The sequence below is a fragment of the Grus americana genome, chromosome 5, assembly GCF_028858705.1.
Source record: "Grus americana isolate bGruAme1 chromosome 5, bGruAme1.mat, whole genome shotgun sequence".
NCBI lineage: Eukaryota > Metazoa > Chordata > Aves > Gruiformes > Gruidae > Grus > Grus americana.
Genome location: NC_072856.1, coordinates 41,478,464 through 41,494,442, shown reverse-complemented (window position 1 = coordinate 41,494,442; position 15,979 = coordinate 41,478,464). Strand labels below are relative to the sequence as shown.

Here is a 15,979-nt window from a genome sequence, read left to right as displayed (position 1 = left end):
ATTATTGCCTCCCTTGAGGAACTGATAGCTCAGTCCTGCACGTGCAGAACTTGTGCTTTTCTGTTAGGCATTACGGATGCTTAGAGGTATTGCCAGACCCACGCGGGTGGCTGTATGTACAGATTCCTGTGCCACAGGAAGGACACTGACTTCACCTCTGCTCTCTGCAGTCACAGATGTCACCTGCAAGGGTCTCAGTGCAGGCTGGGTCATATGGAAACAACTGAGGTTCCACCATTGCTCAGGCACCTGTCTTTATGACGATGTTTGAAGTTCTCTTATAATGCTCAGAAACTAAAGTCTGGAGGATAGGATTATCATACCCAGGCTTTAAAACTGATAATTTTCTTTATCATGATAGCGGTTTTGTGGGCACATCTTCTAAGCAACAGATGAAATAATTGCAATGACGTTTTAAGAGCATGCCCAGTTGAAAACTATTAGTCCCTACTAGTAGTAGTAGTCTTTTACAAAGTCAGAGAAGTTGGCCATTCTCTAACCAATCTGCTGCTATTTAAACGTCACTTGATGGTGTTAGGTAACACTCTGGGGTCAGTCGTGCCTACACAAGTCCTGTGAGGGCCTTCTAACTTTCTTGGTAGGCTGCCCACAGTGCCGGATGGTGAAAAGAAAGAGTGAAAGGCTCCAGCCCCTCCACCACACACCAGTCAGTGCAGACAAGCCAGGCTGGAACAGAAGGTGAGCCGCCTCCACTGAAGGCCTGCAGGAACTTACTTCTATCACAGACCAAGGCAAAAGGAGGGACTCCACATGTTTAGTCCTTGCACTCCACCCAGAGTATCACTGCTGACACACTGCCCGTTATTTGTTTTCCAGGCACTACGGAAGCAGTGGCTTCCTTTTTTGCCACGATATCCTCATATGGCTTTCTAACATCTCCAGTTCTCATTTGCTAGAGAAGCCCTTTAAATGTCACTAGAGAGCAGAAGAACATCTATAACATTTTTATATCGAATCATATTGTCATCTGAATAGGTTTACAATCCTAGACTTATATTCCAAGTTGTGTATTTGGGCTTTTTTTTGCTTTTTTTTGTGATGAGAAAACCTGGCTACATGGCATATTTTACTGACTGTTGTTTTTGCTGCTTTGTAGTTTTCTTTTCATCTGTCAAGAGGTTACATGACAGGATTTTTCGCCCTTGAATGTCATTTCGGTCTCACCTTTACTTCAGAGGAATATATGATTTTCTTTGTGCAAGAATCCAACACAAGCCCTTTATGAAACTCTTAGAAAAACATTTCCAGCTTTACTCAAATCCAAAATGTTGCCATGCACACCTAGTTCAGAAAAGAGCAAATCCTGGCACTCTACCTCAGATAGATGCCCATGCAAGTTGGTGGGAGTTCATCCATGCCAAGTCTCCGAATTTGACCCAAGCAAAGATCAGGCTTTAGGGTTAAGACAAAAAAATCCACCAAAACCAGGAAATCTGTGGAACTGACCACGCTTAAACAGGTTTAACTATTGCTTGTCTACATTGCAGAACTTCAGCACAATTTTTCACTGGTACGCTGTTATTGATGGCAAATCAGTTGCATTCTGCATTCAGATGCCCATAGACAAAGTTGTACTGGCAAAGTTACAGTGGTATAATAAAATCACTATTGTTTTGTCTTTGTACTAGTTAAGATGCCTACATACTGGTTAAGAATACTTTCAATTTAGTATCATTTACATTGGAACTGGTACTCCTTTAATGGTGTACTCTCAGTCAAACCAGAAGAACTCAGTGGACACTATGAATGGACTCAGGAGACACAGTAGCCATCTCCAACCTACAACAGGCACACAAGGACAGCTGGAATCACAGAGTTTTTAAGAGCTTTGTTTCAGTAGAAATGAATGTTTGTGAGAAACACTAGAGTGAGAATCACCATAGAAACAGATAGATATAAGGTACAAAAGGATAGGACATAAGCCCTTGGGAGCTTGACCTTAGGAGAAACCTAGAAAGAAAGTTTTCTCACTGAGTGCTGTAGGAGAGAGGCTTGAATTTTTAAATAAAGATTCTTCCTGTATACTAGAACGGGAGACTTTATCTATTATTTATGAATAACAGGACTGCACGAAGAATATCTGGCTCTATCATCAGTTTCTCCTCCTCATGAAGCAGTTGAGAGACTACCAAATTTGCTTAACTCATGTTTTCAAAGAGAATGGACTTCTCCCCCTGCCCCTTTAAATTTTCAACACAATTTCTTTGTGATTTCAGTTCAGGCACTTCCTGAAATCATTGATTCACCATCTGTAAATTTGGGATATCGATTAGAGGAGAGTCAATAAGCAAGTACTGTGAAGTCAAAGGCTTGAAGAATGCTACATATTATAAGTACTTTCATAGTCTGCCTACGTATGGATTTCCAAGCATTAAGTTAAACACCACTGTTGTCAATAAGTGGCAGAGACTTCTCCTGGCGATGAATCAAAATTACAATGGTAAGCACCCTGAGACTACAACAATATAACTGCTCCTTGCCATTACCCAGCCTATATCTGAAAAGAGCTGCTTTTCAAATGTTGCAAAATAGAAACACTGGCCTTATCTCCAAGTGTAAAAGGTCCCTAGGCAGAGCTCTTTCACTAAGATCATCTCATCCTTGAACTTCCAGATCTTTTTTCTTGTCTCCATCACTGGTAAGTACTGATGTTTATAGTTTTCTCTGTACATAATAGATGCCAACACAACCCCGGAGCTGGCTGGAAAAAAAGGATTGGAATTTTCAGTCTAATCTAGTACGTTGAAGGGATCCTGTGCAATGTCTTGAGTACCAGTGTTATATGCACAATTTGGTCACTTAAGAAATTATTTAATATAAGCATACCTTGTAGAAATTCACTTACGAGAAGACGAAGTAATGGACAACTATATCTTGTAATGGTGAGAGGTTTATATTTGCCTGCCCTAGTTTCGCTGAGTACAGACTTACAATGAGGAGTACCTCGTTATTACAAAACCACTATTGCTGTTGTTCAACTTTCTTCTGTTACAGGAGAGTTTATTTTAAATGTTACCCATTTTAAACTTGGGCTCAAATTAGAACATAAACTGAAGATTTAAGTCTACCCACAACTAATATTTTCAGTGCTGGTGAGGCACAAAAAGTCCAATGAGTACTAAGAGTTTACAAAGTGGTGTAATAACTGAGAGGCACAGGGCTATTAGTATTAATATTACTGGCATAAATGTTATTAATGTACAACTTTAAAGTACAGAGCTCAAGGTCTTTCAGCAGCAGCTCAGGTTTGCACTGAAACTGAATGTTTGACATGCACCTTTTGTGTAATGCTTAGAGATTTTGGAACAGTTTATGGTATTTGGTTTCACACCGAAGCAATATTCCTCCCCCTTTTTAAAAATAAAAAAGGATATTTAAAATAAAGCATCTTTCCGCATTGTTCAGTAAACCTGCTGGATAAGTTGTGACTCCATAAAGTTTAGGAACTCATTTATTATGTTGCTAGTTCAGACACTGCATTTATTCACACAGTGCATCTCTAAAACCTAGCTTTCATTAGAGCTGTGGGGAGGCCCAGTCTTTCTCCCTTCGCTGGAGAAGGTGAAGCTCAAGAAGATAATTAACCATGAAACAATGAGGAGGCTTGCTGGGTAAGCACTAGTGTGAAAACAGTTACTCCTCACAAAAGAGGGGAAATTAGCTGGCTGGATAGAAAAGGAAGTGTCAGACTGGAAGACTGAAAGGACTGCCAGCATAAGTAGATAGCTCTATGCATCATTAATGCAATTTTTTTAACACTTAAACTTCACTGCTTTCTAAATTTAAATGCATTTAAATGCTATGTGTTAGGGGAGATTAATATGCCATTTTAAAATAATTTCTCTTAAACCTTCCATTTTCACATTTCGCCAGTTTTAGTCACCCTTCCCACATATGAAAAAGTCACTGCCTCTTAGTATTGTATTCTTGTTTACAAAGGCAATGTAAACAGAACATTCTAAAAAGATTCAGTCTGCTCATTGTATTTTACAAGCACGCTATTTTACATTAATACAGATATTTTTATGAACAGAAAGTTTGTTCTGATTTCACTGTTTCACAGAGTAAAGACTTACGATGTGCGTTTCCTTTCAAAACTTCCTTCTACTCGAACAGTGTTCCCTGAAGCAGCCACATTTTTGGCAGAAATTCAGTTATATGCTATGCCAAAAGAAATAGAATAAACAAACACTGCTTAATGCAGCTGGCTAGGTAATTTACATATTACTGCACACCAAACACGAAGACCTGAATATGGATTAGAGCTACAACGATGACACAAATGTCTTATATGTAAGGAGAAATGAAATTCAGATCATCAGTGCTAACGATTTACATTTTATTATTTAAAGTATGGCATAGTACCTCTGACACATAAATGTGTGTACATATTTAAATATTAAGTAGATGTATGCATTCTATTTTCTGTATATTTTACAGGAAAATGTGCTAGAAATATCTTGAAAAACTGTTAAGTGGGTACATTTTTCAAAGTTTTCTTCTGGTGAAAGCAGACTACCTAAATGACCACATCCCAGTCTTTGGAAACAGTGAAAAAAAACCACAAATACAATGAAAACCCTCTAGGCATTCCTTAAAACTTCTTTTCTATACACAAAATTATAGCATAGGTAGTCCTTCAAATCTGCAAGTTCATGTGCTTTCAAAAAGCATCTGTCATTTTGAGTGAGATGAACAGTCCGTTCAGCTGAGTCCATCTCCTGCAGTGGCCAGTGGTGAATGTTTATGGAAAAGGTAAAAAATCCTCAAACACATAGAATGGTATAGAAGCTGCCATCTCAGAGTTGAGAAGCCAGTCTGTGGGGACTTTCAGAGTTGGAATTTAATAAGCATTACTTGATGTCTCCTCTATTAATTTGTCTAATTACTTACTGAACTCATTTGTATTTTTGCTATCCATTATATCCTGTAGGAACGAGTTTCAGTTTTATTATGCACTGCATGAAAGTAGTATTCCCTTTTGATTGTTTTAAATCTCCTGCCTGATCACTTCATTGGGTACCTTTTACTTTGTGTGTTAAGAAAAAAAATGAATAATTGTACCTTATTTATTTTCATGCATTTTTTAAATAGTTCTTTATTGTATTCCTGCCTGCTTACAGCTGATGCAGCTCCTTGAACATTCTATAATATTAAAAATGAAACACTGATTAGGCATATACTTACTGAAGATCCTGCAAATACATTTGCATAGCGGCTGGAGGATTGGGACTCTACCATCCAAAATGGAAGACCTTTGTAAAATGGAAATAACTGCTGTACAACCTATATATATAAACAAGGTTTCTTCCTCTCTTTCTAAAAATTATTTTGTTTGAGAACTCTTGAAATAAAACATCAGAAAATTAGCTTCAATTACACTCACGTACCATTCCTTGCAGAACTGGGGTCATTAGAGATGCAGTGCAACAAGTCATTAAATTAATTAAAAAATTGCAAGTTTGTGAATTTTGTATTTCCCTTAACTCTAATTTTTTAAACAATGCTGGCCTGACTCATGTTCTTATGATTAGCAGATATTAAGCATCTGAATAAAACACTGGCTTCATCCTGTAACCTGAACACAGTGCACTGCAATGAGAGTAGCTATCTGCTGAGCACTTTCAAATATCTGGCCCTATACTTAAGTGCCTAGATTGGAAGTGAGGTCTTTTGAAGTCCTTGAAAATAAAAACCTAGCCACTTTTTCTCTTTCTTTTTTAATGAGTTATTATGGCCATTGAAATGGTGTTTGACAATTCTTTCAGCATCTACATGCATTGGAAACATCTGATTTCCAATTTCTGAATATTACATATTTTCCTACTACAACTGATTATTCCTGAGATTTCACTTGAACATTTTCTGCATCTTACAGTTCTAATGAACGTTTCAGGAGCAGGAAATATCTTTTTATCAAAGCTGTGTAAAGTGCTTTACCCACACTGTTTCAACTATTATTTAATTTGTAGCACGGGAAAAAAAGATGAATAGATTGACAGATGGTTGGTAGAATATATGCCACGACGCTATAAAGACCTAAACCTGCTATTGTGATGCTGACTTTTCCCATTATAAAGTTATGATGCTCACATATCTGGATTTTATAGGATTGAATTCTACTGTCTCAAAACTTGAGTTTTTCTAATTACTTGTTGAATATTTATTTTTAAAAAATTGTGGTAAGTTGAGTTACTTATATTGTAGTTACCTACAAATGCAAAGAAATTAAGAATGTTAGATACACCACCAATGAGGGTCAAACACTATGAGAGGTGTGTCATACCTATGAGAGGTATGACAGTGTTTTCATGATCATATATTGAATTACAGAGCCATGTGATAAATTGACACTTTTGAGGGCTTCACTGGCATTCTAAATCTCATGAGGGTTTATAAACACCAACCATTTAAAAAAAATAATCAGATCAGCAGAGGAGTATTACCAACGTTCTACCAGCTATGAAATTCCCTCACCCAACTCCAAAGCAGCACCAGTCTGAAACACAGAGTCGCCAGTAGATAGCTGAGAAACAGAAGTACATTCCGGCTGCATGGATGAACACAGAAGCTTTGTATATCCCCAGAAGGAAAGATTTCCAGTTTCTCACTGGGTAACACAGCACCACTGACCAGCCTTGACATTTCCTGAGAAATAAGAGTTTAAAGTGTTTAAGCAACTTTAAAATACGTCAATTTTCCCTCTTTCTGAATTTATACATTTGAATAGATTAAAACTCCATTAACCAGAAAAGGTTAACGAAGCCCAAAGAAGTAATTCTTTTTAAATATAAATACATATAGATGTAGATGTATATACAAAACTTTGTGGCATTGTGCCAGCAAGCATAGGTAATTCTCTCCTTAACATAATAGAGCATAATAGAGAAAAAAAATTCAACGTATCTGTGATTTAAAGAGAAGACTTGTCAGTCACTGAAACAAACTGCTCACAGGACACTACTAAAAAACATTAGTACAGACACAGTATTTTATACCCAATTCAGACATTGTGATTTGATCTAATGATAGCACCAGGAACCTACTCCTGCAACACTGCGATCATGACATTTTCTGCCTTGAATACCTGAAGTCAGTTTTTCACCGTAGTAGGAGCTGTGGCTAGTAGTTATACATGGTCAAGCAACCATGTTTGGTTTAAAAATGCCACTGGGAAATACATGTCTTATTTATTTGGCTTTTGTAGCCTTTTTGTTTAAAACCATGATCAGCCATTTTGAAGCATTCCCAGCCTCATACAGAAACCTGTCTTCTAATAAAGCAAGTAAATTTCAAATACTGCACAGAAATGTGTGCTTCGTCAAGAAAAGAAAATCAAAGGGGGCTTGGAGTAATTAAGTACTGCAGCAATTGATTTTCTCATTAAAATAATTCTTTACTTTTAATGTAATTTCATTTATCTTCCTGTGCTCATGCCAACAACAAAAAAGTAACTTTCACCTCTCATTACAAAGTTTGCTGGGTACCCTGGAGAGGGCAAAGAAACTAAATGTGTCTGCAGAATTATCAAGGAGTCACAGAAGAGAAACGTGCATCTCAAAGAAGTATATTCAGTCCAGTTGAGGTGGATGGTGATTGAAATGTGCTACTGTAGGATTATGGTTGAACAAGCTACAAGAAATGTTCTTGTAGGTTTCGTTATATTGGAAACTACAAATTCATATGTAATCAACACCATCAACGTTAGCAGGAAACATTGTATGTCTGGAAATGTCAGTGCAGAGAAAAGGACTGAAAGAGCAAGAATGCTGAACTACTCTTTCTGCTCTAGGTGGCTCACCTTATGGAGCAAAGATAAACTGCACTGGAAGAGGATCCACAGGAAAGCCTTTTGCTAGCACTGTCCATACTGGAACTGTCCTACATGTGAAGACTTCATTGCAGTACTCCCTTTTCATTAACAGGAAAGAACAAAGGTCACGCAAGCAACAAGGTAGATCTGGTGAGTACATTTGCTTCCAACCTTAACAGTTCAGCCTTCTAAAACATCTTCTGGGATTGTAGAGACAGCTAGGAGTATGTACCTTTACTTTCCATCCTCGCCGGGGGGAGAGCTCAGGCCTCCTACGGTTTAACAGAGATTGTGAAGTAGTGAAATAGGGCTGCCTTAGTCTCTGGAGTCTGGATTAACCATTAGCCTTTTCTTGCCTAATCCAACAGACAACTAAAGAGTCCCACAAAGTGATTAAAATTAGAGCAACAGCTAGAAGTCTGACTGGGGGGCAGTGAGCTCAGATGACCACCTCTGAGGGTTTGCTCTCTCAGAGGACTGGAATTTGTTCTGGTTTGGCTGGGGTTATGAGTTTGAATATACCCCTTGGGCCTCCTATCATTTTGCAAAACATAACAACATCTGCCAGAGGTGAGGGAAACAGTTGAATAATTTAGCAAACTGGTAACGTCGCATGGAGTATTTCACCTCTGGATCGTTGCCCTAAACTGTTAGTTATGACAGAAAGTTTTGCATTCTCTGAGGATTGAGGAGACCTCTGTGGGAAAACTTAAATGTATTATTATTTTTTTTCTATTCACTCTAAAATGCTATCACTGCAGGTGACCACTCAGGAGAGTATTTATCTGAATTTTGAATTAATTTTGACTAAAGTCCACTGGGTCTGCAATTTTTTACCAAGATCTGCTCAACAAGAAGGATTTTACCAGCTTCAGTTTTGCCGGATCATTCAGACTTCGCATACTGCCATGATGGTTGCCATCATAACTGTGGCTGGCCCTCAAGAAAATTATGAGAAATACAGAACGTCTTGCAAGAATGCGGGGCGTATCACCTATCTTGAATTAAAGTCCAAGAAGAATGTAGACCTATGTTCACCATTTATGTAACTTCATTTTAGATCCTACAGATAATTATTCCATGTCACAAATCAGGCATGCAATGCAACCCAGAAGCTCAAAACCACACGCATCTCAAGTACGAGGATGGTGCAGCACATTACAGACTCTACAATCGAATATCCATTCACTTAAAAAATCCATATTTTAAGGAAGAGCCAAAGTGAGCAGTCTTCAGTGTTGAAATATGAATAAACCAAGATGATGGACAGAAGCAAAGACAAGCAATCAAGATTGTATTGTCATATGCTATACTGTGAAGAGGTCCAATACAAAACAAAAATGCCTTGTGATAGATAATGAAAAAAACAATTAGTAAAGGTTTAAACATTAGTCATTAAATAATTACTTTTTGAGGGCTAGATCATGTAATAGGTGTTCAGCACCTTACAACATGTAGTGTGCTCTCCTCAGACAGTTAAGTTAATCATCGCTCTGTACTTTGCTGTATTAGGCACTTCTGATGAACTTCTAAATTTTATGCAAGATTTTTATCTAGATCCTGCCTTACAAAATAATGGCTTGTGATAAAATAAGATTAAGAAACCAAGTTTTTGCTTAGTGAAGCTATCTAACAAATAACTGAACAATGAAAAATTCATTTTTTACCTCTGAAGGCAGGTTTTTTGTGGTGATGTTTTGTTTGTTGGTCTTTTTGTTTGGTTTTTTTTTTTTTTTTAAGCTTGGAACAAGTGTCAGTCCATGGTTTGAAAAAATATTGCACCAGTAAATTAAATATAGAGAAGTGAAGGGGAGACACCATGCCCAGCATTATTAAAAACTTTTCCAGAAAGCATCACAGAAACAGATAAACAGAGAAAAGGGATAAAGATACCAGATCAGAAGCAATATAGTATTTTTAACAACCTGTTTTTCAAAGTGCATTATAAAGAATGAAACCAAGAGGAAGCTGGAAAAAATCCTAAAGAGAGTGTTAAGCAGGCTCTTTACCTGCTAAGAAACAAGCTTGTGGAAAAGCGAGAGGTGCCTTTTTTTTTTTCTCAAAGTGAGCTGTCTCACCATTGCAGATTTTCCCAAGTCCTTACAACTCTAATTAAAATGTGGTAATTGGTTATGTTACCTCAATTACCATGATGCATGGACATTGATGCAAAGCGACACCAATTGAATCCCTTGGGTGTTATACCCCAAGGCCATCCCATTTATTGTGGCCTTATTATTTTCAATTATGTGGCTGGATGTACAGCATACTTTCAAGCCAATACAGATGGGGGTTTTGCTGGACATACAGTGTAGTGTACACATGACGACTCAGGAGAACAAGAGAAATAATTTTTCTTCTTTCATGAAGCATAGCAGTGAAGTTAGTGATCAGAGAAATGAATATTTCAGACATTTTCAAGACAATGTAAGAATTACAGCACCTTAACCCAAATCGCTTAGCTCAAAATCTCCATTTTAAAAGCATGACTAATACTGTCCCTTCAATAATTAGCCCTCTCTGTTGAATAAGAAAAGAGATTGCCTGCTCCATAGAACAGATATGTTTCTCATTCAATGAATGAGAAGTCTGGAGAAAAACAGTTTCTCCAGTGTTGTGGTTTAACCCCAGCCAGCAACTGAGCACCACATCTCCGCTCGCTCGCTCTCCCCCCGGTGGGATGGGGGAGAGAATTGGAAGAGTAAAAGTGAGAAAACCCATGGGTTGAGATAAAGACAGTTTAATAAGCAAAGCAAAAGTCATGTGCGCAGGCAAAGCAAGACAAGGAATTCATTCCCCACTTTCCGTGGGCAGGCAGGTGTTCAGCCATCCCCAGGAAAGCAGGGCTTCATCACGCCTAACGGTGACTTGGGAAGACAAACACCATCACTCCCAACATTCCCTCCCTTCCTTCTTCTTCCCCCAGCTTTATATGCTCAGCATGATGTCATATGGTACGGAATATCCCTTTGGTCAGTTGGGGTCAGCTGTCCCATCTGTGTCCCCTCCCAACTCCTTGTGCACCCCCAGCCTACTCACTGGGAGAAAAAGAAAAGGCCTTGGCTCTGTGTAAGCACTGCTAAGCAGTAACGAAAATAGTTACCAACACTGTTTTCAGCACAAATCCAAAACACAGCCCCGTACTAGCTACTATAAAGAAAATTAACTCTATCCCAGCCAAAACCAGCACATCCAGTCACCAAAAAGGCAGGAATATTGAATTGCAATGTAAGAAGTAAAATCCATTAGAAACCACAGTTTTCTCTCTCTCTCTCAGCCACAGCAGTACAACAGTTTTATATACTCCAGTATTGGTAAAGCAGTCCCAGAAAAGTGAATTTCTATGGTCACCTCATGGCAGCTTTCTATACAGAGACATATCTGACTTGGACAGGACATCCCCAAGCTGTGAACATCTGTAGCTGCTGGAATAATCCACTGAGACTAAACACATAACTTACATTGGGTATATCGCTGGCTGAGCAAAAGATCAAAAAAAATTTGCATAAAACAATTTACATATTCCCACTTTGACTTAACTGCTGTAAACTTGTGGGCATGACCATGACTGAGTCTGTCCCGAATCCTTTTTCAACTGTTCAGTCTTTCTAGTAGGCTAGACCCTCTTAAGGAAAGTGCGTAGTGAGTTAAAGATTCTCCAGCTGTTGAGCAGGAATTTTAGATGGCAATTTTGGGTTTAGTTGACTAAAGATTGTTGCTATTGCTGTTGCGATTGCCAGACAGACTCCTTTTTCTTTTAAGATGATTGCCAGCAGGGTCTTGTTAGGCATACTATAAGGCATCTGTGTAATTCTGAAGCTAAAATTTAGGTGACGTATAACATCGTATCGGCAAACTATGGAATGATAAATCTGGGGGAAAAGAATTTACCACAAAAAAACAGATGGGGGAAATAAAAACCTCTTTTGCTAAAATAGATTAGGACTGCTTCCAGTAACAGACAAGTGTCCTACTGTTTTTTAAACGTAATCTTCATGGTTTTTTCATTGTATGAATACTTCATTCTTTATAGCCAGATTAGCCTACTGAATTTAACCGCATTTCATCCTTCTGGAGTGATTCTTATTGATAATTTCACATTCTAGACATAACTTTTGATTTATGAGAAGGAGATCTCTTTACTAGACTTTAGGTGCTTGTAGTACATGTTAATATCTTCTTGTTATTTGTAAACTTGTGGTGCCCGCTATTGCAAAAGTAGAGCAAAATTAAACACTGCTGAAAACCATCAATGAAGTCAAACAATTCAAAAGAAACCTAAAAGCCTTTTGTGGTTAATTCCAGCATACCTTTGTAATGCTATAAGTGGTCCAGATAAGTGACTGAATGTAAGAAGGGGCAGAAACAGGACAAAGGAAGATCCCAGTACACAAATTAAGAAGACAGTAGAAGATGCAAGGGACTCTGGTACTTATATGAGGCAATATAATCATTTGCGCTATCTTATTTACTGTCAGCAAGTCAGATGCCATGAATGAGTCAGATGCCATCAGGGTATAAAAACATCTTATTTGTTTTCATAAATTACAGTATTTTGTGGGCAACCACAAATAAAGACTTGTTACCAAGGGATACTGTTTATGTGCCAAGACTGGCACACCATCAAATACAGAGAGATAGGGAAGCAGAAGAAACAGTCCTGGTACCTACCCAAGAAATGACTACACAGGAACTGAGTGAAAAGGAAGGCTAGAACATGCCAACTCAGGACAAGGAAGACAAAGAAACCTGAATCCTGCAGTGGCTGGGGCATCTTTAAATGTTGAGAATACAGACAGTTTTATCAACATAAGAAACTTGTAGATACTGACATACTTCAAATAATCATATTATTACAAACAAGCCTAGGATGAGAGGCTGCAAAACAAAACAGCCCACAGTGAAAATCAGATGAGCATCACGATAGCTCTAAATGGCTGCCATTTCTCAGCAGAAAGAATGATACCCCCCCTGCCCGGTGAAAGTCAGCTCAGCCCAGCAAATAACTCCAAGCTATCTCAGGCAAAGGAGGAACAACGCAGCGTGTACTGCGTGAAGTTCCAAGTGTCCAGATATCAAGCAAGGTGCCATACTGATACCCTCACCACGCCTCAACTCCTGATCGACTGCAATCCCAAACAGAAACACAAGAGCAGCACCAAGCTCTAATGAGCTTGTAACAGTTTATTTAGAGTAACGGCAGCTATGAACAGCAAACTGCTTCCACACGGCAACTGCCCACATTCAAAAGGAGATAATATGCTTTCACTACAGTAACTTGGACTTCTGTTCAGCACTCTCTAAGCTACCTCACAAATGCAACTTGTTTCTGTTCCAAGTTCAATAGAAGATATATATTCACTACAATAGAATGATAAGTTTTGTAGATGAAAAAGGCAGTTAATCATCTTTGTGGTACTTTACCTTTTAGAGAAACACAGTAGAAACACAATCCAATCTCTCCTGGGCAGTTATAAACCCAACAGATACTCAGTCTCTAGCAACTAAAATTCAGGATTCTGAGAACTATTTTTTGGTTTAGCTGTTGCCTAATACTGCACAAATTTGTTTTTGAAGCTCCAAAATTCAACTGTTTTTTCTACTGCTGGTCAGCTTATTAAACTTTTTGTGTGGCACTAACCAACAGTTTACTAGAGCTATTGATGTAATATATTAGTGATATAACTAAAAATATTCTGAAGATGGAAAATATAAGCAGCATTTCTCAAGAGAATTAAAAAACTTTACTATTATAGTTTCTTTGTTTATCAATCTTTTCTATTCCTCAGTCTTATATTTATTTTCTAACCCATTCACGTGCCCAGCCTATTTCACTGCTGACTTCTCTTACTTCTGTTTTCAATTCTTGCTCTTCCAGATTCATTATCATCAAAACTTAAGAATGTTGTCTCTCTGCCACTGTTGAGATGGCATTTGTCTTTTATTTCTTGACTTTCCTCTCATGTAAATGTGAATGCATTGTTTAAAACTCCTACCTCCATTTTCTATTCAGCTTCATTCCGGATCCTTGCTAATTCTGTTTCTTCTGTTAATTCCACTGGAATTTCTCTAACATTTTCTCATGATCTTTATTTTACCAGCTTCTGTTTTACTTTTGACTCCACTTGATCAGATTGCCAACAAAGCACTGCCTTGGATTTTTCTGCTCTCTAGATTCTTTTTCTACCTCCTCGGTGGTTTTTTTTTTTTGCTAATTGTTCTTCCTTCATCTTCTGCTTTTCACTAGGCTCGAACAAGCCTTTTTCCTTACCTGTTTCCCTTTCTCCTTTTTAGATGCTAATACACAGATACCTGCAGTTCCCACCTCTGGACTGAGGGCTCAAGTAAACTCCTTTGCTTCTAACCCTGCTCTTGTGCCTGGCTTTTAAATATCTCCTTCTTAGTGACCATTAACATAAACTAAGCACAGACAAAATGGAACTCTTGCTCTGTCCTCCCCAGATCTCCTCTTTTCTTCATGCTCTGTCAGTATGACTGTTCTCCCTCTGGTAATCTGCATCAGCTGTGACATCTACAGCTCTCACTAGCTCTATGAGAGGAAAGTTAGCATCATTAAGATCTGACCTTTTCCTGCTGGTGATACAGTGAAAGCTCTTAGCTGATCTCCTTGGTTGTTTCCAATACCATTCCTCTTCATTTCATACTTCCCTCTTTACACATAGATGTATAAGGAAAGGCTGAAAAATATTATTTTCCTTTCTCTATATCCTTCTACAATCACATGTAGCTTCATCATTTTTACACTTCTTCCAACCAGATCAAATTTTTGAGGGCTTAACTGACTCTCCTCAATTACCTACACTTCTTACGTTGTCAGTTGACTACTCCCATGCTTACAAAACCAACATTGACTCAACATGTACTTTTCAATGTCTTCCTTCTATGTTGCCTCATACAGAGACATGCCCCTTTTGACTTGTCCTGAAAGTCTATTCAAACCTTGTTCCTTCCTCAAGTCCCATTTCTATCTCAATACCTAAAGCAAAGCAGCCAATAAACCAAACAGGCAGAGGAGCACTCCTACTTTATAACATTTGATAAAGGTAGGCACACAAACAGATTATTATTACCTTCGACAGTTCACTTGTCCACAGCATCCTCCTCACTAACTCACCATTTCTTGGCCTGTTTAGACTAACAGTATTTTCACTCAGGAACTGCTAGTGTTTCTGAACAATGTCTTGTATATCTTCGTACTACACTACCATAACAGAGCAAGAGAATTACAGCTTCTCTTATTTTTGTAAAGGAACTTTAACAAAAAGAAGTCAAAAGAAGTATTTCACTATTACTCAGATAATTGTTAGGAAGCATGTAAGTGTCAAGCATTTTTTTCCTTTTATTGGCTTGATATAAACCTAAAAAATTATGTAAGCTAAATATATGTCACTTGTTCTCAACTCTCAAGGCTCTTCAGTATATGCACTACACAGGGTTATCATCGCTGTCAATGTAGCTGCAGTATACAGACTTCAGCATTATGATGGTAGCACAAAACATGCTGAGCCAATTCATCCATTACAGTCAATGGTGTTACAGTAGGGATTATTTTGTTCCCCCTATGGTTTATTGTTTAAATGTAGATACTGCTTTGTATTATAGTTTTATGCTGTAGAAAACCTGTCTAATTTATGCCACTTAATGGATGGTTTAAGCAAAGTGTTATTTTGCCTCTTAGGAATCATTTCCTGAGATAAAAGCAAATTAATGCATTTTACTTATATTCAAATAACACAGAATCGTATATTAATCACATACCCATGGCATTCTATGTGAAATACACATCTACTGCTGGGATGCTAATTAAAACCAGTCTTACTTACATAGGAAATACTTCTTCTGAAATATATTTACAGTCAGTGAAATATGTCTCTGGGCCCAGTTCTGTTAGGTACTGAGCAACTTGTCAATGGGAGAAGATTGTTTTCATTACTTGACAGGATCAGATGTGATGAGATTAAATATCCAGCAAACAGAACACGTATATTCTGAGTTTATCTCATTAACCAGTTTTGTCCATAGAATACAATGCTTTGTGAAAAACTAAAGCTTCACTTGTTGGCAGTAAAGGCTAGGAATGGCATCTTCGGTCAGAAGAAAACACTCTGAGATGAATGTGTTTGT

At 38.0% G+C, this 15,979-nt stretch overlaps 1 protein-coding gene across 4 annotated transcripts in view; it reads right to left on the bottom strand.

Moving 5' to 3' along the window:
* The window catches only part of AKAP6 (A-kinase anchoring protein 6), a 291,212-nt gene that overhangs the window by 14,870 nt on the left and 260,363 nt on the right, over nucleotides 1–15,979 (bottom strand). For 2 of the 4 annotated variants that reach the window (XM_054828350.1, XM_054828351.1), the window contains exon 13: nucleotides 6,499–6,669. The exons of the other annotated variants lie outside the window; for them this stretch is intronic. In XM_054828350.1, coding sequence (XP_054684325.1) covers nucleotides 6,499–6,669 — 171 coding nt within the window. The remainder of the gene's footprint in view (nucleotides 1–6,498; nucleotides 6,670–15,979) is intronic. 4 annotated transcript variants of the gene reach the window in all.